The following is a 27390-nucleotide window of genomic DNA, read 5'->3' on the forward strand; positions in this document are numbered from 1 at the left end:
CAGTCACTCATGTACCCATTCACAGAACCACTCAGACTATTATGCACTAATTTGCAGATGGTCACATCCTAATGCACCCATTCTGAGATCCACTCATACCCTGACGTACCTATTCACAGAACTATTTACACCATCATGCACCCATTTGCAGACCTAGTATACCCTCATGGACCCATTCACATATCCACTCAGGTCCTTATGCACTTATTCACAGATCCACTCAGCCCCTCCTGCACCCATTCAGAGAACCAGTGTTACCCTCAATCACCTACTCGCAGACCCAGTCTCACCCTGATGCACCTATTCACAACCACTTAAATAATAATGCACATTGACACACTCAGTGAATCAACCATAAAAATACTCACACACTTAGTAACTCACCCATTTACCATGTTATACAATCACTCACTCCCTCAGACACACACTTATGCACTCAGTCAATCACCCATACATCATTCATTCACTCTCTCAATCAGTCATACATACACTCATACACTGACACAATCAACCATACACCACTCATGTACTGATTTACAAACCCAATCAGACACTGACACACTACTCACACACCCACTTAGACCCTCATTCACCCACTCACAGACTCACTCAGACGTTCATGCACTGACTCACAGAGCTACTCAGACTCATATATCCATTTACAAACCCACTCAGAGACTGTTGCACTCACTTACAAACCCACTCAAATACTCACGCACTCACACATCCACTGAGAGACTTAAGCACCCTTTTACAGACCCACTCAGAGATTTACACCGCTAGCCACAGCTAAACTCAGACACTAATGCACCCACTCACAGATCCATAAGTCACTCCTACACCCACATACACAACCATAAACATACCCATAGTATCACTTGCACACAGACTCACAGACTTACTCAGCCAGTTACACACACAAATCCACTCACTCATCCACACAGAAACCCATATAGTTACTCATGTACTCACTATGCTATGTATACAGCCCCTCATCCACCCACTGTCAACTGTTATAATTTACAGAAAGGAAAAACATAAAAAAAATAGAGACATTCACTAAAAAATAAATAAACGTTTCAGTGATCTTATAGTTAGGAAATACAATTAAAAACATAGAAATTCACTGAAAAAAACAAAGGTTACAGGGACGTTGTACTTAGGAAATAGAATTTAATCAACCATAGAAATTCACTGAAAGAAACAAAGGTTACAGAGACATTATAGTTAGGAAATAGAATTAAAAAAACAAAGAAATTCTCTGAAAAAAAAAAGGTTACAGGGACTGGGAGCCTACATGGTTTTTCACCCAAGCTATGATACACTTCCTAAGTGCAGAGTTCTAAGTGCCCATGTCCGTTTGGATGGCCTTGGATGGACGGCCAAACTGACATGCGCACTTGGAGTGCACACTACTACTCCTCCCCCTGCTGATGACGATTGCTCTGCCCTACGAGGAGGAAGCGAAACATAAAATGATAATACAATAGTGGTATTATCATTTTATTTTTCTGCTGTCTTTCAGCAGTGGTCTTACACTCCTCCACCATATCAGAGGGGCTGACCATTACTGAACCACTCATGCACACAGTGAAACCATCAGAGAAACTGTCATAGAACCACAGACATACAACAACTCACATACTCATATACTGACTCATAAAACAACTGACACCCGCATTCACACACTTATACATCCAGTAACAGCCATTCTCTCACCTAAACAGAACTAACTCAGCCATTCACACAGACATACATTTACTGACACAAGTTAGAGACCATTTCACTACTTACCCAGCCACTACTACACCCATACAATCACTCACATACTTACACACCCACACAGCCACTGACACACCCATCACTCTCCCATATAACTCCTCCTACACTCACAGACTACACCATTTACTTACTAACACACTACTCAGTCACATCCATCTTCTTTCTCACCCACTAACACAGTCATTAACCACTTTTACAGCCAATCTGTCACTCAAATAGTCATTGAGATAGATACTAACTCACATATCCAGCCACTCTCACACCACTTACCCATGCAGACACTAACACACCCAGTCACTCACCAAAACAGCTATTCAAATACCCACTCACTCTCAGATACAGTTGCTAACAAAGTCACACACTTTTGGATACTGCCGTTGATACAACCACTCACTCACCCATACAGTCACTAACTCAGCCACTCAGTCAGCGACACTGTCACTAACACACCAAATTGCTCATCCATACAGGCACTCACACACCCACTCACTTTCCCGTACAACCACTCACATACCAACTAAGTCAGCCAATTCAGCCATTCACACAGCCACCTTGTCAGATATATAGCTACTTTCACATCCACTCACTCCCTCAAAGTCACTGACACATATGCGCACTTATGCATTAAGGCATTGACAAACCCACTAACCCCCTGATACCGTTACAAACACACTCCGTAACTCAGTCATACAAGTAGTCACGCACACACTCACTTGTAAACCCACTCACACACCCACTCACTTCACTAATGCATCTACTCAGAAAAACTCTTTCACCCATACAGATACTTACACATCCACTCATTCTCCCATAGAGTAACTGACTCTACCAGTTTCTCACCCAAAGACCCACTCACACATTCAAACAACCAGTTACACTGACTGGATGATTTTATCAGTGATGTCATTTGAGATATCATCAGTGATGTCACTGAGTATGTAAAGAATGATGTAATATGTGAGGTCATAATCAATGCATGATGGGGGCTCAAGTTATAGTTAGCTAAGCTAACTATAATTGATCAATTTCCATGGTTTTGTGCGAGTGAATTCAGAACCTAAATATAACTTCCCTGTAACCTTTGTTAGGTCGAGCATAGCAGCACACAAGTGCTGCTTTTCCGACGTGTTGGTATGTATCTGGGCTGTTAACAACGCCCACCTCACACCCATCACTATCACCTGTTTGCGGGCTTGCCCTTCAAAAATCCTTTGAAGACATTGGTAAATGGTTTACATATGTCCCTCCCTGGGGAGGTTTTGTTACCGCCTTGGCCATCGTCCCTGTTAGCTGGCTAATTACACTTTTGCCGATAAGTTTGACTGCAAACAAACTTATTTTTCTTTTTGTGTCTCTGAATCCATGAGCCAGCCTTGACATCTTCTGCCCCTCATGCGCTCCAGACGCTCATAGCACCAATCGCTGGCAGTCAGATTCCCTCCATTCCAATCCAGCACCTCCCTGAGCCCTGTGCTGGCATTCACATGCCCTGTCAGTTTGCCATCATATGCCACGGAGAGCCCCGCAACTGTACTCAGCGTGCACCTCTCTTCTGAACCTGGTCCACTCTCCTACTCATTCTGAACACTATCCATACTGCTCAGTGCACGCCGCTGAAGCTTTTCTGATTTACTTGTTTATGAATGAAAATCGAAGTTCATTCAACACGTGACTTACGCATATAGGTCTGTTATGTTTAGTCATGGAATCTTCCATGACTTTCGATTTGGTAGGGGGATGATTTGAATCCCCCTACAGTGATGTAGATTAATGGTTCTGTTAGTGACGAAACCAACGTGAATAAACGGACTCAGGAAGTTTTCCCGCTAGTCCAATAAACGAAGCAGAGTGTGGTTGCGTTTCATTCCGACGCAGCGTTTGGGCTCCTGCTGCCCTGCCGACCTAACAGATTGGAGACGAGGGTGGGATCCTGTTGCCCGTACTCCTACCTTGCTCCGCCCCCTTCTTCCCCTCCGTTCTGGTGTTGGAGGGTGTGCGGTGTCCGGCGTTGATACAGTGGCTGTGCGACGTGGTGGTGCGCCGCTGCCCCATTTGATTGCGGCTGTGGTCGGACCGACGTCCGTGGCTCATGGCGTCTCTTCCACCCGGCAAGCGTTCTTGTGGTTGCCGAAACAACCAAGACCAGCCGCATTGACTGTCCTTGGCGCATGGCGTCTCCTCTACACGGCGAGCGTTCTTGTGGTTGCCGGAGCAACCAAGACCAGCCTCGTTGACTGGTGGCAGGTCTTTCGTTTGGCCGGAGGCTTCCCTGACCAACACCAGCCGCATTGCCTGGAGGCAAGTTTTCCCTGGCAAAGGTTTCTCAGTGGTTGCCAGAGCAACCACCACCAGCCTCATCACCTGAAGGCAAATTCGTTCCCCGGTGAGGTTTTCTCAGTGGTTGCCGAGCAGCCGATCCCAGCTGCATTTGCCTGGAGGCAAATCTCTTCACCCTGAACGCGGCGTCCTAGTGGGTACTGGAGCACACTCGGGACTAGCTGCACTGATTGCTATGAGGTGAGCTGTTGTTGGGTGGTGCATGATTGACCTGGACTGTCACCCTTTATTGGATTCTAGTGCATGTTTATCTTACACGTGACTGTGTATCCTGGGGTGTCGCATGTCAGTGGCCCCTGGAGTATCAGAAGAATGCGGACATGTTTGCAATTATACAGTGACTTTCGTTTTGCTTCCTGTTGTCTCTCATTCTACGTGGCCACGGCTGCCTGTGGGGGTGGTCTGAAGGTGTCTGTTTGAGGTGTAACTATGGCATCAATACCAGCGTTGGAACCTTTAGTTATTGATGGCCCTCCCTCCGCCCTAGCTGCTCAGTGGAAGGAGTGGGTGGACCGGTTAGAAACATATTTCGCTGCCACAGCTCTGGAAGATGACAGACGCCGTCCCATGCTTTTACATTTGGGGGTGCAGCCATTCATAAACTGGGATGATCAGTGGCCGAAGAGGGCCCACCATACACCTACCAGTCATTAAAACAGGCGCTCACAGCCCATTTCGAGCCTATGACGAATCCTGATTATGAACGTTTTCTTCTTCGACAAGCAAGCAGTCTCAGCATGAATCTGTGGATTCTTTTTATGCCAGGCTTAAAGACCTAGCCTGCACCTGCACCTTGGTGGACGTTGAGGATGAAGTACGTGTGCAATTCATACATGGATGTGCATCTGTGAAACTGAGGGAACACATACTGCAAGTACCAGGTATGTCAATGGTGAATATCCTCACGCTGGGGAGGTCCATAGAATTCTCTAAGGTACGTGCAGCCCATATGGAAGCAGCACTGCAGATCCAGGTCAAAGTGGAGCCAGTGAACGCTGTAACCTCAGTGACTGTGGATAAAAAGAAATCCAGGCAAAAGGCTACCACGTCGGTGCGATCCTGTTACTCTTGTGGAGGCCCGTTCCCTCATCAAGGGGTGTGTCCTGCGCAAGGCAAGAAGTGCTCCAGCTGTAATAAATTGCATCATTTTGCCAAGGTTTGCCGGTCAGTGCCCCGTCCTAGGTCGATTAAGTTTAAATCTGTTCATGCGGTGCAGCCTTCAGTTATGCTGGACAAAGATGATGATCTGGACAATGATGAAAATGGCAAAGGGACAGTCCATGTGATACACGCTTTGCAGCCCAGCGGGTTTCCTCAGAAGTGAGTACCGAGGTGTCCAGTTTTCCTGGCAGGCCACAAAGTTGATGCATTGATTGACACTGGTGCTTCCATTAATGTTATGACTAAATCTGTTTTAAGGCGTCTTCCTCTTCAGCCCCAGTTACGACCTACAACGACTCAGGTCTATGCGTTTGGATCATCAAGGCCATTACCATTGGCAGGGGTGTTTACCACAACATTATCTCATTAGGAGCATTCAATACAGACTAATGTTTTTGTCACCATCTCTGGGTCAGATATGCTACTAAGTTGTCGAACGGCGGAGCAGCTTAACCTTATCTCCTTTGCATTTGGTGTTCATAGGGAGACTGTGGAGAGCTTGATACCTGAGTTTGAACCGCTATTCGAAGGCATAGGTTGCCTCAAGGATCGAATGTTGCGCTTACATATTGATAAGTCCATACGGCCTGTGGCTTTGAAGCATTGCAGGGTCGCGTTCCACCTGAGACCAAAGGTTGAGGAGGAGCTTCGGAAATTGGAAAAAGCAGACATTATTGAGAAGGTCGATGGGCCAATGCCATGGGTATCGCCCATTGTGATTGCCAGGAAGCCCAAGCAACCTGGGGAAGTGCGGATTTGTGTGGATATCCGCCTGCCCAATGTTGCCATTAGGCGTGAGCGGCACCTAACACCTACTGTTGATGACCTTGTTGCAAAAGTAGCAGGGTCAAGATGGTTCTCAAAGATGGACTTATGGGCTGGGTATCATCAGCTGCTGCTACATCCTGACTCATGAGATATCACCACGTTTTCTACTCATGTGGGTCTAAGGCACTATAAACATTTGAGTTTTGGGATTTCCAGCGCTGCAGAGGTCTTTCAAGACACCATTCGTGGGGTACTCGCTGGTCTCCCAGGAGTCATCAATGTCAGCAATGACGTACTTGTACATGCTCCCAGTGAGGGGTTACATCTTACACGACTCCGAGCAACATTCCGGAGGCTTCACAAGAATGGTCTGACGCTTCACAGGGATAAGTGTTCATTTTTACAACTGGAGGTGGCCTTTTTTGGGTATCGGTTTTCTGGAGAGGGAGTGTTGCCTGATCCAGCCAAGGTGAAAGACATTCAATCTGACATGGCTCCCGTCAATGTGTCTGGTGTTCGCAGCTATTTAGGCATGTTAAATTACTGTGGACGGTTCATCAAGAACCTGACAGCTCTGACGGCTCCTCTCAGAGACCTCATCAAAACCAATGCTGTTTGAGAATGGGGGCCTGATCAGGAAGCCGCTTTCCAGGCCACTAAGTCAGCGTTATCTGAGCATACCACTCTGGTTTACTTTGACCCTAAGAAGGAGTCTGAGCTGTCAGTGGATGCTAGCCCCGTAGGGCTGGGAGAAGTGTTGGCACAGAGGCAGATGGATGGGGAATGGGCTCCGGTGGTATATGCGAGTAGAGCCCTAACTGAGACTGAGCAACGTTATTCCCAGATTGAAAAAGAAGCCATTGCAGTATATTGGGGATCCAGACATTTTCACGTGTACCTGTGTGGCCAGCCTTTTATTGTACACACTGATCAAAAGCCTTTGATTCTGTTGTTTATTGGGTCTTCATCCAAACCCCCACCACAAATTGAAAAATGGATTTTGCAGTTACAAGACTATCGATTTCTTGTGGTGTTTTGACCAGGTAGTCTGAACCCTGCCGATTACCTGTCACGACATGCCCGGCCTGCTACTGCTGGCAAAGTCGCAGATGCCGAGGAAGTAGAAGAGTATGTACAGTTGGTGGTAGAACGGTCTTGTCCGCTGCCCCTGTCTCTTGACAATATCAGGTTACCCACGGATGACTATGAGTGTCTGCAGTTGGTGATGTCGGCGGTGGTGTTGAGGAAATGACATTCTATCCTTCGGAATATGACCCTCAGGACGGCGGAGGCCCGCACTATGTTGTCCTCGCTACATAAGTTCCGACAGGAGCTGGCCATATCTCCCGAAGGATGCCTGCTGAGAGGTCATAGGATGGTCATTCCCCGTGCGTTGCAGCACTCTGTTGTGGAACTTGCCCATGCTTCTCATTAAGACATGGTGAAGACTAAGTCCAGGTTGAGGGCCAATGTATGGTTTCTGGGACTCGATGACCACGTAGAAAGGGTTGTACATCAGTGCCTGATGTGTCAAGCTGTTGGTCCAGCTGAATTACCCCCACGATTATTACAGAAACTATTCCTCCTGTCCCATGGTTTCATGCAAGTGCTGATTTTGGCACTCTGCCTGATGGCCGTCACACCTTTATTGTGACAGATGACTTGTCAAAATACCCGGAGGTCATACCGCATTTGGAGAAGATCATGGCCATCCATGGTTTGCTACAGGAGATCCGTACGGACAATGGTCCTCCTTTTTCAAGCAAGGAGTTCGCTGACTATTTACTGTCTAGGGGGATTGTGCACAGAAAGATCACCCCTTGTTGGCCTAAAGCAAACGGGGAGGTGGAACGATTCATGAGAACTCTGAATAAGGTGCTGCGAATTGCCGGCGCCGAGGGTCATCATGTGGACTATGCTGTGTATGCTTTCCTACGGGAATATCGTCTGACTCCACATGTTACCACTGGTGAGACTCCTAGTTCTATATGTATTAATAGAAAGGTTAGAGATACTATTCCCCAAGTTCAGGAAACGTCTGATCTGTATCGTCAGGTGGGGGAAGTGTTGTCACAAAGGAAGAACCGGAATGACAACATGTCATGGAAAAGGGGAGCCAAGGAACGTGACGTTTCTGTCGGGGATTTGGTTTTAGTGAAATGCAGGAGAGGGGGAAGTAAATTTGTGTTGCCGTTTGAGAAGGATCCCTGGGTGGTGAGTGAGGTTAAAGGTACCATGATTACTGCTACACGAGGTCAGGAGACGGTCACAAGGAACATCTCATTTTTCAAAAAAATGCCATTCTCTGACTTCCCGGTGACAGGGGAAACTCTTAGGAAATCTTCATGTGGTTCTGATCCTGGGGATAGTGTTCATCAAGATGATGATGTTATTGGTCCGTGTTTAGTGACTGAGGGTGCATTGTCAGGTGGGTCCATAAGCTCGGGTATGCAGAGCCCTGAAGGTCATCTGAATGTGGAACAGAACTGTGCCAGAGAGCCCGGACATGCAGGACTCTAATGGTTGTTTGATTGTGGAACCTGTCACACACAGACCTGTGCCGGCTGGTCCGGCTACGTCAAGCCGTGGGGATGGTCCATATAGCCTACGGCGTCGCCCAAAATGTTTCACCAGGCTAAAGGGTTATGTATTCGATTGATCATGCTTCTTATGTTAGCTGTGTGCCACTCTTTTAGTGTTGATGTATAAGTACTGGGGAACATGACGTAATGTTTGTTTGTGTTATGGGTAAAGGAGGAATGTTATGTTTAGTCATGGAATCTTCCATGACTTTCGATTTGGTAGGGGGATGATTTGAATCCCCCTACAGTGATGAAGATTAATGGTTCCGTCTGTGATGTAACCAATGTGAATAAACGGACTCAGGAAGTTTTCCCGCTAGTCCAATTAGCAAAGCAGAGTGTGGTGGCGTTTCATTCTGACGCTACATTTGGGCTCCTGCTGCCCTGCCGACCTAACACAGGACGAGCCCTGAAGTTCTGTTATGTGATGTAAGCGCAATCTGGGTAATCAATCTGAAATGGTGTGTTCAGTCAAATGATGTAAAGAAACTTCCATGGGCTTTTTATCCACTGATGCTCATTTGTTTTTTCTCTTCTACAGTTCGCAGAGAAGTTATATAAGTATTTCTCTCCTTAACACCATGAAGCTACTTTGGTGTTATTCCTGCCCCTCCCAAAACTAGTTTTGCATTCGTATTTCACTCTGCAAAACAGCTTTTCCTCAAGGAGGCACTTGTTGTGTTCCACTTTCCTCTTGGTAGAGAGTTAGAGTGTATCATCATGCACCCCTAACAGCCCCTTTGTCTTGGTATATTCCATCCTCCCCCTAGGGGTTCTATTGGTGTAACCTTCATTCCCCTCTTATGAACTCAAGGCATGCCCTTCACTCCCATGTGAAGTATGTTTGTATACGTCTCTCTTCCATGAGAAGTCCATTCCGCCATCCCCGTGAAAACCTATTCTATGTTCCTTACTGCAAGCTGAACACTATTGGACTGTTGTTAACTCACTGAAAGTCCTGTTTAGCAATGATGTGCCCCGTTAGTGAAAACACCAAATGCTTTTTCCCTCTGCCAAGGCATTACAAGTATTTAATTTAAGTATTTAATGCTCACTGGAGAACATACTCACAAAGCTGAGGGCACATGACGATAGGAAGCGCAGTTATCATTGGACGAAATGTGGGCAATAAACCTATCAGTACAAACCCCCTAATCTTTCATAACACAATCAACTATGTATGCAGGCAACCAAACGCTATTAGGCTCACAATCTTGATTGGTTGACTAAACCCCAAATTACATTCTGGGTGCTAATCCTCATTATGTCTTGTCTCCATAGATAATAGTGACGCTACACGTCTACTGCTACATACGCATGATGGTGCAGGAGTACCCCATGGAGTCAGCCACAGAATGGGAGCTGGATCGGATCGTGTCGCCTGACCAGCAGGGTGTACTTGGCCACCATCAGGATCACTCAAGTGAGCCTCATCACTTCGCGCTCTGGAAGAAAGGAGGCCGATTGTTCTCTGCCCTGGTGGCCATCAACATCCTACTATTGGGCTGCTGTCTTATCACCTCAGGCTCTCTGAAGCAGGTGGCAATTGATGATTTAGAGGTGATGGTCTTCCTGTCTATCCTGATGCTACTGTCTGTCCTGTGGATGTGTGTCCAGATGTACTTGACCAAGCAGCAAGATGCTGTCCTCTTCAAGGACCACCATGCAGGGCCCATCTGGATGCGAGGTAGGTGATCTGCAGTGAAACTAGAACTAGGCTGCTGTAGTTACCAACAGGACCAGTGTCATGAATAATACCTTTTCAAATACTTGTAGTTTTAGCCAACAACAGTTACAGTTGTGAAACTTGGAATTTCACTTTTTACATTGTAAGTATGGGTTCTGAAGACCCAACAAACCAAGCACTGTTGGATAATATGACTTGTCTTGCTGAGAGTGCCCCAGCGTAGATGACTTGCACCAATTTACTGTACTACAAGCTATTCAGCATAACATTTGCGAGGCTTCTGGGGCTAGCGGCACCACATGTGGGGCGATTACAGTTGACACAGATGATGTCAGGCAATGTTTTTCCAGCGCCATGTTCATTGCATTGTACTTAAATGGCATTCACTGAAACTCATGTTCAGTAATTATGGAAGACAGTTAGATGGACAAAGCATAGAGTGTAAGGTGACAAAAGGAGTACCGGATCATTGGACCGCAACTTCACTGTTATGTTTACCAGATTATTTTGTGTCACTGGGGCACGAACGGATGATTTAGAGTTCGGTGGATGCCTGGCTGGTGCCTTGTCTGCCAAACTTGCAGTTCGCTCCACATTAGGGGGGGAAGGTGCCAGGTTTCCAATGGCGATCAGCTGGCTCGACAATCAGAAACATTTGACTGACGACACCTGCCAAATGTCCATCAATATATGTCAGAAGATGTGTCCTACTTAGGCTCGTCACTCCAGCATTTAAATTTTTCCTCTTTGGGCTGCTGGACAACCAGGAAACAGTAAAAAAGAAAACCCCTTAAACAGGTCAGGACCAAGGTGTTTTTTGTGTTTCAGAAACAAACAACCCATATGTAGGAGGTTTCTTTAAGAAAAATTGAGTTTACTGAGCAGGTCAAAATAACATGGTACCTGCTCTGCCTACTCTTACAATGCTACAGCCACACCGGTATATGCAAAGGAGACAATGAGACCCCCACAACGCTCCACCAAAGAACCAGAGCCAATGAACTCCACTCATCTGGTGCGTCATCTACTAGGCTCTAAATGGCCCAGAAAAGTGACCAGACTTAAGCTTCTGTTTAAGAAACGAATGCATTCTATTGGTTTTCCTTCATTTCAATTGAACTAAACGTCCCAATGTGCATGGCAATGATTCATTATTAACAGAAGGCCAAGGATCGGATGCATGTTGTTCCCGTGTCAGGAACCCGTATGGTGCAGCAACCTCTACATATCCTGACACTCTGCAGCCATTCTGTTCCACCCAATCACCATTGTCTCTGTGTATTTAGGCTGAGGGCAGTATTAAAGAAGAGTAGAGAATAAATCAACAGAGTTACCAGGGGTTTTCTCACTCTTCCTCGACTTAGGATTCAAACTGCATGGCCTGTCAGAAAAGTAAAAAACTCAGTTGTCTGCCCCCTACCTCAGACATTCAAAAATACTACCAAACTAGACAAGCATTCTCAAAGCAAATAAGTTTGGCCTCAAAGAGTCTATTGTATCGGAGCATTTATATAGCACTTACTACTGCTCTGTGGGGCAATTAGGCCTTGCTTACATGGGTAGCATGCTATACCATGTAGAGTTTCTGGTTACGAGGGACTCTATTGAACCAAAACCCCATGGAAGAATTTCCATGTCTTGTGTTGTGACCACCAAGGTGGGGCTATCGATTTATAGAATGCAGCGCTTAGCAGCACAGTGGGTACAGACGTGTGAGAGACAGACATGCCGTTCATGGTTTTCTATCAGCTCTGAGCAGCTCTGTAGGTCTGTATATGGTATTTCTTCTGACCAGTCTGATAAGCAGGCTACTGGAGTGGGTTTTTGTAGAAAACTAGGCTTCTTTGCAAATCCCCCTCCACACTTTTTGGCCCCTTTTAGAACTACTAGATGCTGGTTTTCGACTCTGCCAGTGCACTGAGGCCTGCTAAACAGACCTCAGTGCCAATGCTCTTTCCTTAAAAGCAAGGTATGTCTAATTGTTTACAATTGGTAAAGGACTTAGCACCCCTGAAAGTCCCTTGTAAATTATACTTCTGGTACCTAGGGCATGGGTACTAAAGAGGGTCCCTAAGGGCTGCAGCATATCTTATGCCACCCTAAGGGATCCACACACACATTGTTCAAAGTGAAAACACGACTGGGTGTGCCATGCCAAAGTCACTGCATGCATTATATCTAAGTCACCGCTACAGCAGGCCTTAAGTGCACTAAGGCAGAGTGAATTACAATACATGTGAGGCCATATCTGTATGTGCAGATATACCCCTGTGATGTCTAGTTCTGTTCCTAGACATCGCACATGACTGGGCAGCCATCTTAAAGCATGCAATGGACACTGGTCAACATGAGACTCAGCAACATGATAGCTGCACGAAAAATAGTGTTGTTTGGTATCAAACACCTCGCCTTAATAAATCCATCCTGATGCCAGTATAAGACTTAGTATGACAAGCACCCAGGGGGCACTTTAAAGGTGCAAGTCTTCTGGTGTGCTGGCTGACTGGTATCAACCAGCTTGCCACCACAGATGAGTTACTGATCCCTTGGATGTGAGAGCCACTGCTGTCTGAGATCAGAAACAATGCCTGCTCTGGCAAGAGGTATCACCTTGGCCAACAGGAATACCAACAGTAAATCTGCATGCCTAAATTGAGTATTTAGGGGACCCCTTGATACCAGAACTTCAGATTTTAAAGAACAAAGAAAATGTTTGGAAAAAAGAAGAGTGCTGACCTGAGAAAAGAGGAGCAACGACTGACTTGGCCGCATAGCACAAACACCTGGTGTACCAGACTCCTTCCAGAAGCTAAGGCCTGTTGTGACCAGTCGAGGCATGAACGCCAAGGAAAACAAACCTGCGTGTCAAGGGACTTCAGGGCAGTGATATCCACATCAAGAGCTGCCCAGCTGACTTGCTTGCCCTTCTTCTGGAGAATCCAAGACAAAGAGTGAGTCCCTGACTGCTGCCACCTCAAAGTGCCTCTGCACCTATGCCCCACAGCCCCAGTCATCAACACTGTAACAATCACCACCTAGTTCACAATATATTGATATACACAATCTCCACTGAGGACCAAGGGAGGGGTAGTTGACTACCTCTTGACAAAAACCAATCTAACAAATCACAGTACAACCCAAGTAAACTCTTGGTGTTGTACTCCGGCTTGCCAATGAGGAGGAGTTGTCAACGTTTCGGTCTGTGATGGCAATCAAAGGTCCATCAGACCATCTTCAGGACATAGGGGGTCATTACAACCCTGGCAGTCGGTGTTAAAGCGGCGGTAAAACCGCCAACAGGTCGGAGCTAAAAAAAATGGAATCACGACCGTGGCGGAAACCGCCAACATAGACAGCCACTTTAACACTCCGACCGCCACGGCGGTACAAACAAACACCGCGGTGGTAACCGCCAACAGACAGGCGGAAGACAAGGTTCTGCCCACTGTATTACAACAGGCCAATCCACCACCTTTTCCGGGGCGGATTCACTGCGAACAAAAACACGTCGGAAACAGGACTTGGAAGGGAAAACGCTCACCTCTACACACCCCACGAGGAACCAGGATGCCATGGAACCCGAGCTCCAGAAACTCCCAGCCTTTATCTTCCTGCTCCTCTACCAGGAACAACAAAGATGGTGGCGAAGACCACGGTGAGTACTGCACCTACGACACAGGGGAGGGGGAGGAAAAAAAGAGTGACACACACACGCAACACTCCCACCCCCACCGTCACCCACTACAACACACACACAAGTACATGTAGATACATTACATTTACAACCCCCAACACCCCCTGGAAGAATGCAAGGACAAAAGGAAATGAGTCAAACGTTTGTAATCTATTCAAATACAGTAATCTAAAATATATATATATATATATATATATATATATATATATATATATATTTATTTACACTACGAACAAATATATACACCAAGAATACAAGTCCAAGGTATTCCACTATCATGGTCCGTGGACCACTGGGCCCAAAATGCATGAGCGAGGCCCACACTCAATACCCGATGAAAATGGAGAGAACACTGCTGGGGCATAAGATAGAAATACAACAGGCACCTCAGAGGGAAGGGAAGGGGGGGGCACCTCAGCCGGATGAGTGCACGACGCCAGATCCACGAGGGGGCTCCATGCCCACTGCTGTATCCTGGAGAGTGCAAACCCACAGTCTCTCAAGTATTTCCAGTGGGTGGGTTGCCCACTGCTGCATCCTGGGGAGTGCAAGTCTTTCCAGTGGGTGGGTTGCCCACTGCTGCATCCTGGGGAGTGCAAAGCCACAGTCTCTCAAGTCTTTCCAGTGGGTGGGTTGCCCACTGCTGCATCTTGGGGAGTGCAAAGCCACAGTCTCACAAGTCTTTCCAGTGGGTGGGTTGCCCGCTGCTGCATCCTGGGGAGTGCAAAGCCACAGTCTCACAAGTCTTTCCAGTGGGTGGGTTGCCCACTGCTGCATCCTGGGGAGTGCAAATCCACAGTCTCACAAGTCTTTCCAGTGGGTGGGTTGCCCACTGCTGCATCCTGGGGAGTGGAAAGCCACAGTCTCACAAGTCTTTCCAGTGGGTGGGTTGCCCACTGCTGCATCCTGGGGAGTGCAAAGCCACAGTCTCTCAAGTGGATGCCTTACTCCACTGGTTCTGGAGGGGGCCTTGTGCTCAGAGTGCTTCATTCTGCCAAGGACTGAGGTAGTGGTTGCCTTACTCCACTGGTTCTGGAGGGGGCTTTGTGCCCGGAGTGCTTCATCCTGCCAAGGACTGAGGTAGTGGATGTGATACTCCACTGGTTCTGGAGGGGGCTTTGTGCCCAGAGAGCTTCATCCTGCCAAGGACAGAGGCAGTGGATGTGATACTCCACTGGTTCTGGAGGGGGCTTTGTGCCCAGAGTGCTTCATCCTGCCAAGGACAGAGGTAGTGGATGTGAATCTCCACTGGTTCTGGAGAGGGCTTTGTGCCCAGAGTGCTTCATCCTGCCAAGGACTGAGGTAGTGGATGTAAATCTCCACTGGTTCTGGAGGGGGCCTTGTGCCCCGATTTATTCATCCTTCCCGTGGCGGCCTCAGTAGCGTTGGAAGCTTTGGCGCTCATTGGCCTGTGGCGCTGGTGGCGGCTGTGTCCTGTTCAGCAGTGCTGGTGGCGACAGTGTTCTTGGCAGCGACGCTTGGGGCGGCTGGGTCCTTGGCAGCGGTGCTGGTGGCGGTCTTGTCCACCGTGCAGGTTTTCATCGACTTGCCTGTTTTTCTGTGCCCCTTCCCCACCTTGGATGGTGGCGCAACTGTCTTCCCACTCCCAACTGTACCCCTGGGAGAGGCTTTGGTGGTAGATGTTTTGCCTCTCTCCCGCCAGGCACTGACCAACTTTTTGTGCTTTTGAGGTGGGGGACTGTCCGTGGTCTGGCTCCTTGGCACACTGGCTCCCCTGCTGTTTGGCGCACTCCAGAAGACGGTTACTACTGGCACCACTGTTCCCACAGATGTTGTGGCTGAGGTGCTGGGTTGGGACCTGGAAAGGCGGGCCCTAGGAGACTGAAGGGGTGGGGGAGGTGAGGGTAAGAGGTCAAGGTTGGGCAGGAAAAGTTTTTTGGACACACTGGGACGGGTAGATGGAGGGGGTTGGGAGTGGAGGAAGAGGTAGTGGTTGTAGGAGGTGTACGTTTGCTGACTTTGGGTGAAGGTGCATGGCCCGGAGGCTGTCGTGAGGTGGATGGCTGTTGGGTGGGTATGTGGCTGCATTTGTGTACCTTGGGAGGTGGGCTCACAGACACACTGGGAGAGGACACAGGGGATGTGTGAATGTTAGTGGGGGTGGTGACTGCACGTGAGCGGGGTGTGCTGGTGGGTGTGCTGGTGATGGAGGTAGTGGCTGAAGATGTAGTGCATGCAGGTGTGAGTGGAGACAAGACTGGGAGGGAGGAGGAGGGGGACACAGTGGAGGCAGTGGATGTTGGTATGTCTGCATGTGTATGATGCTTGCGTGAGTGCCTGTAGAATGTGTGGTGCTTATGTTTGCCTGAGCTTCCCTTGTGTGTTAACGTGTGTGCATGCTGGTCTGACGGTATGCTTGGGATAGCCTGAGGTACAGGGGTTTGGGTCTGGGTGGAGGAAGTTGGAGGGGGGAGGCTAGAGACAGGGACAATGGCTGCCATCAGTGCTGAGGCCAGAGTCTGAAAAGCTCTCTGCCTGACCAGAATGAATGCCCCCCAGGTATGCATTGGTCTGTTGCAACTGCCTCTCTACACCCTGGATGGCATTCAAAATGGTAGACTGCCCAACAGTGAGGGACCTGAGGAGGTCAATGGCCTCCTCACTGAGGGCAGCAGGGCTGACTGGGGCAGGGCCTGAGGTGCCTGGGGCGAAGGAGATGCCCACCCTCCTGGGTGAGCGGCCACGGGGCACACGCTGAGGGGATGCTGGGAGGGCGGTGCTGGTAGGGGGGTGGCGGCTGTACCTGTAGATGCGGTGGGAAAAGATGGACCCACCACCGCAAGGGAGCTCCCATCAGAGGAGGAGTCCGTGTCGCTGGTCTCAGCTCCTGTCCCTGCCATGGAGCTCCCATTGCCCTCCGTCCCATTGGTGGCTTCTGAGTCTGTTGTGTCGCCCTCCAGGGCCATGTGGGATGCAGCTCCCTCCTGTTCCGGTGGCACTGCTCCTCCTCCTGATGATGCTAATGCACACAAGAACAGGGAGACCACAAAAAAGGGGGGGGGAGACAGAAGAAAGACATGTTGAGTGCATCCAATACCACTACAGTTGGCGGACACTACAGACACAGAAGCCCCCTGCACTACGCTGTGCACTTAGAGTTCCCTAATTAATCACAGGGACATGGGTTACAAGGCCTATGCCCAATTGCTGCACACATGGAAGTCACAAGAGCCTGACTAGGTGTAGTTGGCTCTGAACACAGGTGGGGTGGGGTGCCACAGGGTCTGCCTTAAGAAAGGACCTTGCCTACTAAACTTGCCCTGGACTAGGGGAACCCACAGCCCACCTCCCCCACCCAGACACCTACAATGTGCGCTGAATCAGCCGAATGAGAGTGTACTCACCCCCTTGTGGCTGCTGTGATGCCCTCAAGCACCCATCCAACTCCGGATACACCAAAGCCAGGATCTGGAACATCAGGGGGGTCATGGTGCGACGGGCACCCCTCCCACGTTGGGAGGCCATCCCCAGCTGGGCCTCCACCGTCTTCTTGTTCCAGCGGCGAATGTCCTCCGATCTTTTCCGGCAGTGGGTGCTCTGCCTGTGGTGAACCCCCAGGGTCCCGACTTCCTTGTTGATGGCACGCCAAATATCCTTCTTCTGGTGGGCGGTGTCCTACAGGAATAGTACAGGGGAAAGGAGAAGATATAACCGTCCACACCGTCACAGTCATTGGCCCGCATCCCTACCCTTGCCATGACGCACATGCACTCACCGTAGTATCATGCACGCCTCATTCTCCACCCCCCCTATCTTTCATCAACACCACTCCACACAGGCATTACCCATTCGGCATGCTCACAGTGTACTTATCTGTTTGTCTGGAGGAACGTAGAGTAGCGTTTACTGGGGGAGGACCCCATCCACTAGTTTCTCCAACTCCTCCGTGCTGAAGGCAGGGACCCTTTCCCCAAACAAATGAGCCATTGTCTCTTCCAGACTGACGTCACAGTAGCACTTGCAGTGTAGCTCCTCTCCTGTCGAAGATCAGGTATCAAGTAATTGAACAGAGAGAAAATGGCAGTGACGTCCGCGGCGGTGCGTAACGTCACCGCCAGCGTACATCGTCATTGGCTCCTGGGACCCATAGGGTCAAATGTTAACCAATGCAGGATTACGCCGCGGTGTTCGACCGTCTACCGCAACGGTGTACAACGCCAGCACAGTTACCTCATATCCCCTTGTCCCACATTACAGGTCAGGCAGCCACCATTTCTGGGGGACACATGGCATTAATTTTGACTGTGTCACACATATCTAGGCCTTGCTTAAACACTAATACAGCCATATATCGATTTACAAACATTTTGCTATAAAGTTGTGTTTACGTACCTCAGTGTTGGTTGACTCTCTCCTCGCTGTTCTCTTCCATAGAGTATGTCCGCTGGGGCAGGTGAGGAGATGCCGGCATCCTCCGGTGTACAGACCGCTGGTGGACCTGTCGACAATGGAGGAGCGACATGTAATGGTAACATACAGACTTGATCGTACTACAATCCTGGAACTGTGTGCCCAGTTGGAGCCAGACCTGATGTCAGCTATCCGCCATCCCACAGGAATTCCCCCTCTAGTGCAGGTCCTGTCAGTACTCCATTTCCTAGCAAGTGGGTCTTTTCAAACAACAGTGGCCATTGCATCAGGGATGTCCCAGCCTATGTTCCCCAACGTGTTGTCCAGAGTGTTGTCTGCCCTGCTGAAACACATGCGGAGCTACATCGTTTTCCCTCAGGTGGAGGATTTGCCAACAGTGAAAGGTGACCTCTATGCCCTGGGACATATACCCAACATCATAGGTGCCATTGATCGGACACATGTGGCCTTGGTCCCCCCCTGCAGGAGTGAACAGGTGTACAGAAACCGGAAGAGTTACCATTCTATGAATGTGCAGATGGTGTGTTTGGCAGACCCGTACATCTCCCATGTAAATGCCAAGTTTCCTGGCTCAGTGCATGACGCTTACATTCAGTGGAATAGCAGCATCCCTTATGTGATGGGGCAACTCCAGAGGCACCGTGTGTGGCTATTAGGTGAGAACATGGACCCAATACAGTGTGACTAGGTGCCGGAAGCTAGTCAGTGGGTATGGTTGTCTGGGGATGTCCCTAAGAGTTAGTGTGTGTCTAACAGTGGTCCCTCGCCATTTGCAGGTGACTCTGGTTACTCCAACCTGTCATGGCTACTGACCCCAGTGAGGAATCTCAGGACAAGGGCAGAGGAACGCTACAATGAGTCCCATGGGCGAACTAGGAGGATTATAGAGAGGACCTTCGGCCTCCTGTAGGCCAGGTTCCGGTGCCTCCATATGACAGGTGGTTCCCTATTCTACTCACCAAAGAAGGTGTGCCAGATCATCATGGCCTGCTGTATGCTTCACAACTTGACTTTGCGACGACAGGTGCCTTTTCTGCAGGAAGGTGATCCAGATGGAGGTGTTGTGGCAGCTGTGGAGCCTGTGGACAGTGAAGACGAGGAAGCAGAAGAAGAGGACATAGACAACTGGAACACGGTGATCCAGCAATACTTCCAGTGAGACACAGGTAAGAAGACAACACTGCCTGCTACATCTGATTTAATTCTTCTACAGCTCATCTGTCTGTCATTTTCACCCAGTGTATGGACACTGAGTTGTCACTTTCCGGGGTGGAATTGATGGATTTGAGTTCCTCCCTGAAGTCCAAATACTGTTCCTCCTGCAGCCGCTGGGTCTCCTGAAACTTGGCCAGTACCATTGCCATTGTCTCCTGGGAATGGTGGTAGGCTCCCATGATGTTGGAGAGAGCCTTGTGGAGAGTGGGTTCCCTGGGCCTGTCCTCCCCCTATCGCACAGCAGCCCTCCCAGTTCCTCTGTGTTCCTGGGCCTCTGTCCCCTGAACCGTGTGCCCACTACCACTGCCCCCAGGTCCCTGGTGTTGTTGGGGTGGAGGGTTAGCCTGTGTTCCCTGTAGTGGTTGACACACTGCTGCTTTACGTTTCCTGGGGACAGAGGGATGGGCCCGCTGGGTGGGTGCTGTGCTGGTGTTTTCAGAGGGGGGAAGCTCTGTAGTGGCCTGTGCCAGTGTGAGGGGAACTGACTGTCCCGAGGTCCCAGATGGGCCGGGCTGGTCATCTTGATCCAGTTGGACAGAGCTGCTGTCATCACTGTGGGCCTCTTCTGTGGGTGGAGTGGACATGTCTGGACCCTCCTGTCCGGTGACTTTAGGTAGGGGTCCTGCAGGGGTGTAAAGGCATGATTATTGCATCTGTGTGTGCCATGGTGTGCAATGGGTGGGTCACCCTGTACCCCAGTGCTTCCATTCTTGTGTGGGACCTTCTGTGATAATGGTTTAGGGGGGTGTATGGGTATGTGCAGTGGACATGCTTTGGTGATGGGTGTCCATGCTTTGGTGTTGCATGCAGGGCTTGGGTTCGGGATGTGTGGTTTGTGATAGTGGGACATGTGTGAGGAGTTGGAGTGATAGGTGTGAGGGCGAGGGTGGGGGTGGGAGTATGTGATAGCATGCAGGTAGGGTGGGGGATATGGTACTTAAAGGTTTGACTTACCAGAGTCCATTCCTCAAGCTACTCCTGCGAGGCCCTCAGGATGCAGTATAGCCAAGACCTGCTCCTCCCATGTTGTTAGTTCTGGGGGAGGAGGTGGGGGTCCGCCGCCAGTCCTCTGAACCTCAATCTGGTGTTTTGAGACCACGGAACGCACCTTCCCCCGCAGGTCGTTCCACGTCTTCCTGATGTCATCCCTAGTTCTTGGGTGCTGTCCCACTGAGTTGACCATGTCCACGATTCTGCACCATAGCTCCATCTTCCTAGCTATGGTGGTGTGCTGCACCTGTGATCCGAATAGCTGTGGCTCTACCCGGATGATTTCCTCCACCATGACCCTGAGCTCCCCCTCAGAAAACCTGGGGTGTCTTTGCGGTGCCATGGGGTGGTGTGGGTGATGTGTGGAGTGGTGTGCGTTGTGATGTGTGGGGTGATATTTAGAGGTGTGTTGTGTGAGGTGGGTGGATGTTGTGTGAGTGATGGTGTTCAGTGCCTGTGGATGCTAGTGTTGTTTCTGGTGGTGTCTCTCTCTGGCCTTCTGTCGCAATTGTTGTTGTAGGGGTTTGTGGGTGATGTAGGTGATGTGGGTGTGTGTTTTATATTGTATTGGGTGTGTGGCAGTGGTTTGTGTATGTGCATCTGGTGTGTGTATTTCGATTTGTCCAATGTGTTTTGTAAATGTCTGTGTATTTTGAGCGCGGTGGTGTGTACCGCCAATTGCATACCGCAGTCATAAGACCGCTGCATGGATTCGTGGGTCGTGATAGTGTGGGCGTATTCCTGTTGGCGTGACGGCGGAGCTCACTGACCTTTGGTGTGGCGGACTTGTGTGGGTGTCTGGATTTTGGCAGATTCCGAGCTGTGGGTCATAATAGCTGTGGCGGAATTCCGCGGCGGTGTGTTGGCGGTCTTCTGCACGGCGGTAAGCGGCTTTTACCGCCAATGTTGTAATGACCCCCATAGTGTTGGGAGGACATAAAAGCAAGGACATGCCTGTACACAAAAAAGTAGAAATAGTATGTGATAAGGTCCAACGTCTAACATGTGTGCCACCTGCTAACCCAGGTGCACCACACAGCAAGGTGTTCACATTACACCAAACCAATACCCATGTGTGAGAATCAAGAAGGAACAAAGCTTCAAAAGAGTGGACTGAACATAAAAGAGCACCTGAGGTCTAAAGGAACTACATTATGACACCCAACATCATCTCAGATTTACTTCCACATAAGCAAATGTGACAATGCTTCAAAACTGCTGCAGAGGACTGCAACTATAATCAACCCAAGAACATGAAAGTATACATAAAGAGATCAGCCAAAACGTATTTACTGTTGTTTTTTTGGAACACCATGGTACCACTTACTTTTCTAGCTGAGACCGCACATGTCTGTCTCATTGGCTCTACCACTCTGTAAACGAGTTGGCATCAAACATTCAACTCATGCAGGGAGCATTCAAACCAGGAAAAAGATGCAGAATATGCAGGATCACGTAGTAACCGCTGTAACTGTGTCAGCCATCTTATACTCACTAAATATATGCCCTGCATAGTAGGACCACATTAAGTTTACTTACAGGGACACTGCCACCAGGTAAGAGACCACAGGTATCTGTCATTCAAAGCTATCTGTTCGGACTGACGAGTCAATGCAAAAAGTTGAACATGTATAAGAATGCGCTTCAAAAACGGGAAACAAAAGGGATCCAACTAAGTCATGTGATCAACGCTACCACTATAGCGATCATCTTAAACTTTACAATCATGCGTCTAAAACTGTGGAAAACACAGCAGGTGAACCCAAATTATGCAATAATCGCAACCAGTAAACGTGGTGCACACTGTCAGAGGAATCTCTTGTGCACAAGGAATATTTACTGCCCTGGAAGAGACCGAGCACCCTTACACATTGTTTCCTTGCCAAAAGATTATCACGGTTGACAGTCATTTTCACGCATGTGGCCTAGGCCCACAAGGCTATTCAAAAGTGCTGTATTTATTTGTGTTCACACATTGCAGTTAGTGTTGTGAACTGGGTTGCACCCTATTACTGTATGGTACTGAATGGGAATCATGGCTAGGGTGAGTCTCATGCTGTCAACATTTTGCACTGCATGAGGTTGCTGGGAGGCAAAGTAGGGTTTTTCCCAAGTGTACATATTGCTGATGCCATTTTAACACGTTTTGGCATAGTACAGCTGGCGTGATTTCTGAATGTGATTTATACCCACACGTACCTGATGTACATGTCGTGTTAGGTATTGTGTGTGTTGAATGCAAAGCTTCTTTACATACACAACGTGTGAAGTCTCTTTTGTGACAGTGTGCTGTGCCAATGTTTTATACATTTCCCCTGTGATAAACCTGACTGCTCAGTGCCACGCTACCCAAGGGTGAGCGCAGGTTATACAGCAAATGTAATCACTCGCCCCTGACAAGAGTGGAAGTTTCTGCCTGGCTGCGGCCTTGCCGCAGCTAACCAGAGCCTGCTGCCTCCAACACTTGCCAAATGCAAAGAAAAATGACTTTTCAGCACCACTGAAATCAGAGCAGGAACTTTGTCTCACGGTGAAACCTGTGTGTGCTGTTACTGCTCCTAAAACATGTTTCACTCCACTCTGTTGGGATTTCTGTGTGGAATATTATTGTATCAGGAGACTTGAAACTCTATTAAAAAGGGCATGACATGCTATATCACAATGTTGCTTACAATATCAGCCTCTTCCATCCTGCATAGTCTATATAAAGCAACTTTTGCTAAGACTCCTAATAGTTACAAGTTAAAAGTGAAAAGCTGCCAAGTGATATCCTTGGCATACTGCTGGTGTTTACTCCTGGGTGATTTTAAGTCACCTTCCTTAAGCTCGTGTGTACGATCACTGAGACTCACCTTGCTTTTAATGTGCACATCTGTGACTTCATTCGCTGTGGCTATTGCATATCTTCAGTGTTAGAGGGGGCATAATAAGCTTTTTAAAGTGTGCAGCACACCCGTCTTCCTCCTTGCCCGAAAGAATGCAGCACAGAGAGTACTGCGCAGGTGGACACACCTGAGGAAAGACTATTTGTGCCCAGTTCCTGGATGACTACCGGGTTTCCCTGTGTATGTTTTTGACTTAGATGAGCAGAAGTTTTTCTGCAAGGGCCATTATGTCATTATGAGGCTTGTTCATTGTCTTGTTATGCTTGCTATATGTTCTAGTGTTTTGAGATATTTGTTTAATATGCAAGTTTGTGTACTGTGTGTGACCTCATCATTCTACATGTTTGAACATGGGACACTCGTATACTGATGACTACATTGCGAAAAAAGCTAGTGGACAACCAAGGGCATCTAATTTAAGTATACAACAGGATACTACTTTAGTTCAACTTGAAAAGTTTGACAGATAAGTAATGAGAACTGAACTTCATGCCAAGTTTTTAATGGACTGCCTTAATGCAAATATCATCCCGGTGGGACTGCAAGTATGCAATATCCCGATTACCTTTGTTGATGATGAAGAATTTAAAACTGGTTTTAGCTTTGTTTCTAACAAATGTTCACGAAGTTGGATGGTGAAAGTGCCCTAAAACACTTAGATAGAATTAGGAAAGAGATGGCAGAGCTAGAGAAAAAGGTTTTGAAAGATCCAACTGTGACCAATGTTAAGGAGGTTAGAAGCAACAATCTCTGAGTTTGAAAAAACTAACATTATAGAGAAAACCAACAAATTACAGAAGGATATCAGGAGATACAGCAAGGAAAGCACATTTCCTTATCTCAATAAAGATTATTACCAGCATAAGATGGTGAAAATTGGTGGAATTCAGAAACATATTGTAACTTTCTCTCACACTACTAGTGACTCTGATAGTGATAATTCTGTCTTAGATACAGGGTTATCTGGCACAGGCTTTGGTACTGAACCTTCTACCTTGAGACAGTCTTTTGTACAAATGGCCAGAGACCATCATGGGGCAGAGTAAGGAACCCCAGACGGGGATGGTTCATGAACCAGTATACTCCAGGGTTCAGACAAACCAGGAGTCAGTACTACGAGTCGTAGATATTATGACATACAATCCTAATTTAGAGGAAGTGCCTGTTTTTAATCTCTCCTTTCACAAATTTAATTCCTAAGAAATTGAAATCCTTAGTTTAGGTTTGTCCTTTGTGGCAACATGCAGGAATGATTCATTTTTCACCCAAATTCAGCTTTACAGATTTTTTAGAACCCTGAGGCTTAGGTTCTGGATTGCTAAGGCACCCTACACTAGCCCGGACAGTACTACAGGGCTGCACTGACCCTCTACATTTTTTTCCACCAACGAACCTGATGTCTAAATAAATCATAACCTTTGAGAACTCAGTGCTTTTTTAAGTGGAACAATTGTTCAAAGAACACAAACATGTGTAGGTTAATTTTTCCAAAGCTCATAATGAAGCTTCATCCTCCCTAAGCAATCCTAGAAATATAATAATTAAGCCTGCTCATAAGGGAGGTAGTATTTTCATTCAGAATAGAACAGATTATGAGCCAGAAGTATTAAGACAATTAGACAATCGCTTGCATTACAAGAAATTGAGAAAATATCCCACTGCATCCATCAGAAAGGAAAATCTGGAAGTGATTAATGAAGGGCTACACTGTGGGTGGTTGATTACAAATGAACATGACTACCTGAATAAAGATGATTATGCTCTACCAGCTTTCTATGTTTTGCCCAAAATTCATCGATACTAAGAAGCCTCCTGATAGACCCATTGTGGCGGGTTGTCAGTCAATCTTATAACCATAAGCTGAATATGTTGACTTTTTTAATTAAACCTTTTGTGCCTTTGACTAGGTTGTGTACAAGGGGCAGTTTGGCTGTAATTACTCACATAGAAGGGTTACAATTAAATTCTGAGTATGACATCCTGGTCACAATAGATAAAGAGAGTTTATGTATATAAATATCCCTCAGTCGGAGGCATTGGAAGCGAATAAGATTATTCTAGATTCCAGACCTAGACCTCATAATGTACCTACCGATTTCATTATGAGAAGTGGATGGATAACATTGGAACAGAATTACTTCCTGCTTAATGTTGAGTTCTTTGCTCAAATAAAGGGAGTCGCTATGGGAGCCATTTTCACACCCGACATTGTGAATTTATTTGTGGCCACATTTGAGGAGTGAACAATATTCAGAGAGAGCAATCTCTATAGGGCAAACATTTCTAAATGGTTCTGTTACATTGATGATAATTTATCTATGTGGCACAGTTCCTTAACGGAATCTTTACAGTTCAATGAATGGATTAATAATCAAAATACCAATTGCATTAAGGAAGATTACTTTCTTAAAGCTAACAGTTTAATGTATAAACTGATTAAGAAAGGTTACCCTTATATACTTGTTAAGAGATACATGAAATGGGGTTTGTATTATGACCAACAGTCTGTACATCAAGTTAAAGAAAGATCAAATCAATCCCACATGACCTGTGTCACGTCTTTAGGAACAGAGTCAAATAGGATAAAAAAATCATGAAAAAAAATTGCCATTTGTTAGCCTCTTTAGAGATCCCACTTGGCAGACCACTGTTTGTATTCAAAAGAGGTAAACATAAGAGACAATTTAGTAAGGGTATATATAGAACCTGAACCTAAAACATTGAGTACAATTTGGGGTTTAACTCCCAGGATTGGACATAACCGTTGTGGAAACCGCAGTGCATGTGCGCCTACCAACAATGTAAAATCATGTTGTCTTAATGGTAAAACTTGGTATCTAAAATGTTTCACAAAATGTGGTACAAAGAATGTCATTTACTATATTGAATGTCCATGCACTTTTCATTATATTGGCAAAACCACCCAGGAAGTGAGAAAAAGGATTATTCAACACCAGTCACGCACAAGGTGCAATATTGTGATTGCACCTTTGGTTGAACATTGCCAACTGATGGGCCATGCGCCCACTGATATGAATTGGTTTGTATTGGAATTGTCAAATCTACAAAAAGATGACTAAATGTAGACCGCCTGTTAGCCATTAAAGAAAACAGATGGATTTGGCTCCCTGACACTGTATGGAAGGGTTTAAATCAGCAGGTCGAATGGCAGGTGCTCACTACTTCAGAGATTACATAGATAAATTGTTAGCTTCTCACATGCGCTTGTTAGCCTTTATACTGGAAGATGTTTATTGGATGAATTTTCCTTGTTTATTGTTCATTACATTGCTATGTTGTATAATGATGTTGGATTACCTTTTCTGACTTGTTGGAATTAGGAACTGAAGAGTAAGTGTCATATACTGAATTGGATGAATATCTTAGATTTTGTGCCACTTAAGTATTGAGTAACATCTGGGATCATTTCAATAAATGCTTTCAAATCTATGCGACTTGTCAGGTCATGTACAGTTCAGGACGATTATGGTTCCATTGGCTACTTCATGTAGCTATGTTCAGCTCTTTAACTACTCTTTAGTATTTTGATTGGCAAAGTTTGTGTTGTAGTTACCTTAGGCTGGACATTTACATTTATTGGTTACGATTATTGCCTATTTTGGATTCCCTAGATTTTTTTTCACTATTTTAGACTCATGATTGTAAAGTTTAAGATGGCCATTGTGATGGAAGTGTTGATCACGTAACTTAGTGAGATCCCTTTCGTTTCTCGTTTCTGAAGCGTGTGCTTATAGAAGTTGAACGTTTTGTGTGAACTTGTCAGTCTGAAAGGATAGCTTTGAATGACAGATACCTGTGGTCTCGTACTTGCTGGCAGTGTCCCTGAAAGTACACTAGGGCCCTCATTATGATCCGAGATCGGCACTGACGGTCGAC

At 47.2% G+C, this 27390-nt stretch overlaps 1 protein-coding gene across 1 annotated transcript in view; it reads left to right on the top strand.

Annotated features, from left to right (window-relative positions):
* Positions 1-27390, top strand: part of LOC138247000 (proton channel OTOP2-like) — a 257239-nt gene that overhangs the window by 10495 nt on the left and 219354 nt on the right. The window contains exon 2 of the mRNA XM_069201748.1: positions 9912-10317. Coding sequence (XP_069057849.1) covers positions 9948-10317 — 370 coding nt within the window. The 5' untranslated portion in view covers positions 9912-9947. The remainder of the gene's footprint in view (positions 1-9911; positions 10318-27390) is intronic.

This window comes from Pleurodeles waltl, chromosome 7 (assembly GCF_031143425.1).
Source record: "Pleurodeles waltl isolate 20211129_DDA chromosome 7, aPleWal1.hap1.20221129, whole genome shotgun sequence".
Lineage (NCBI taxonomy): Eukaryota > Metazoa > Chordata > Amphibia > Caudata > Salamandridae > Pleurodeles > Pleurodeles waltl.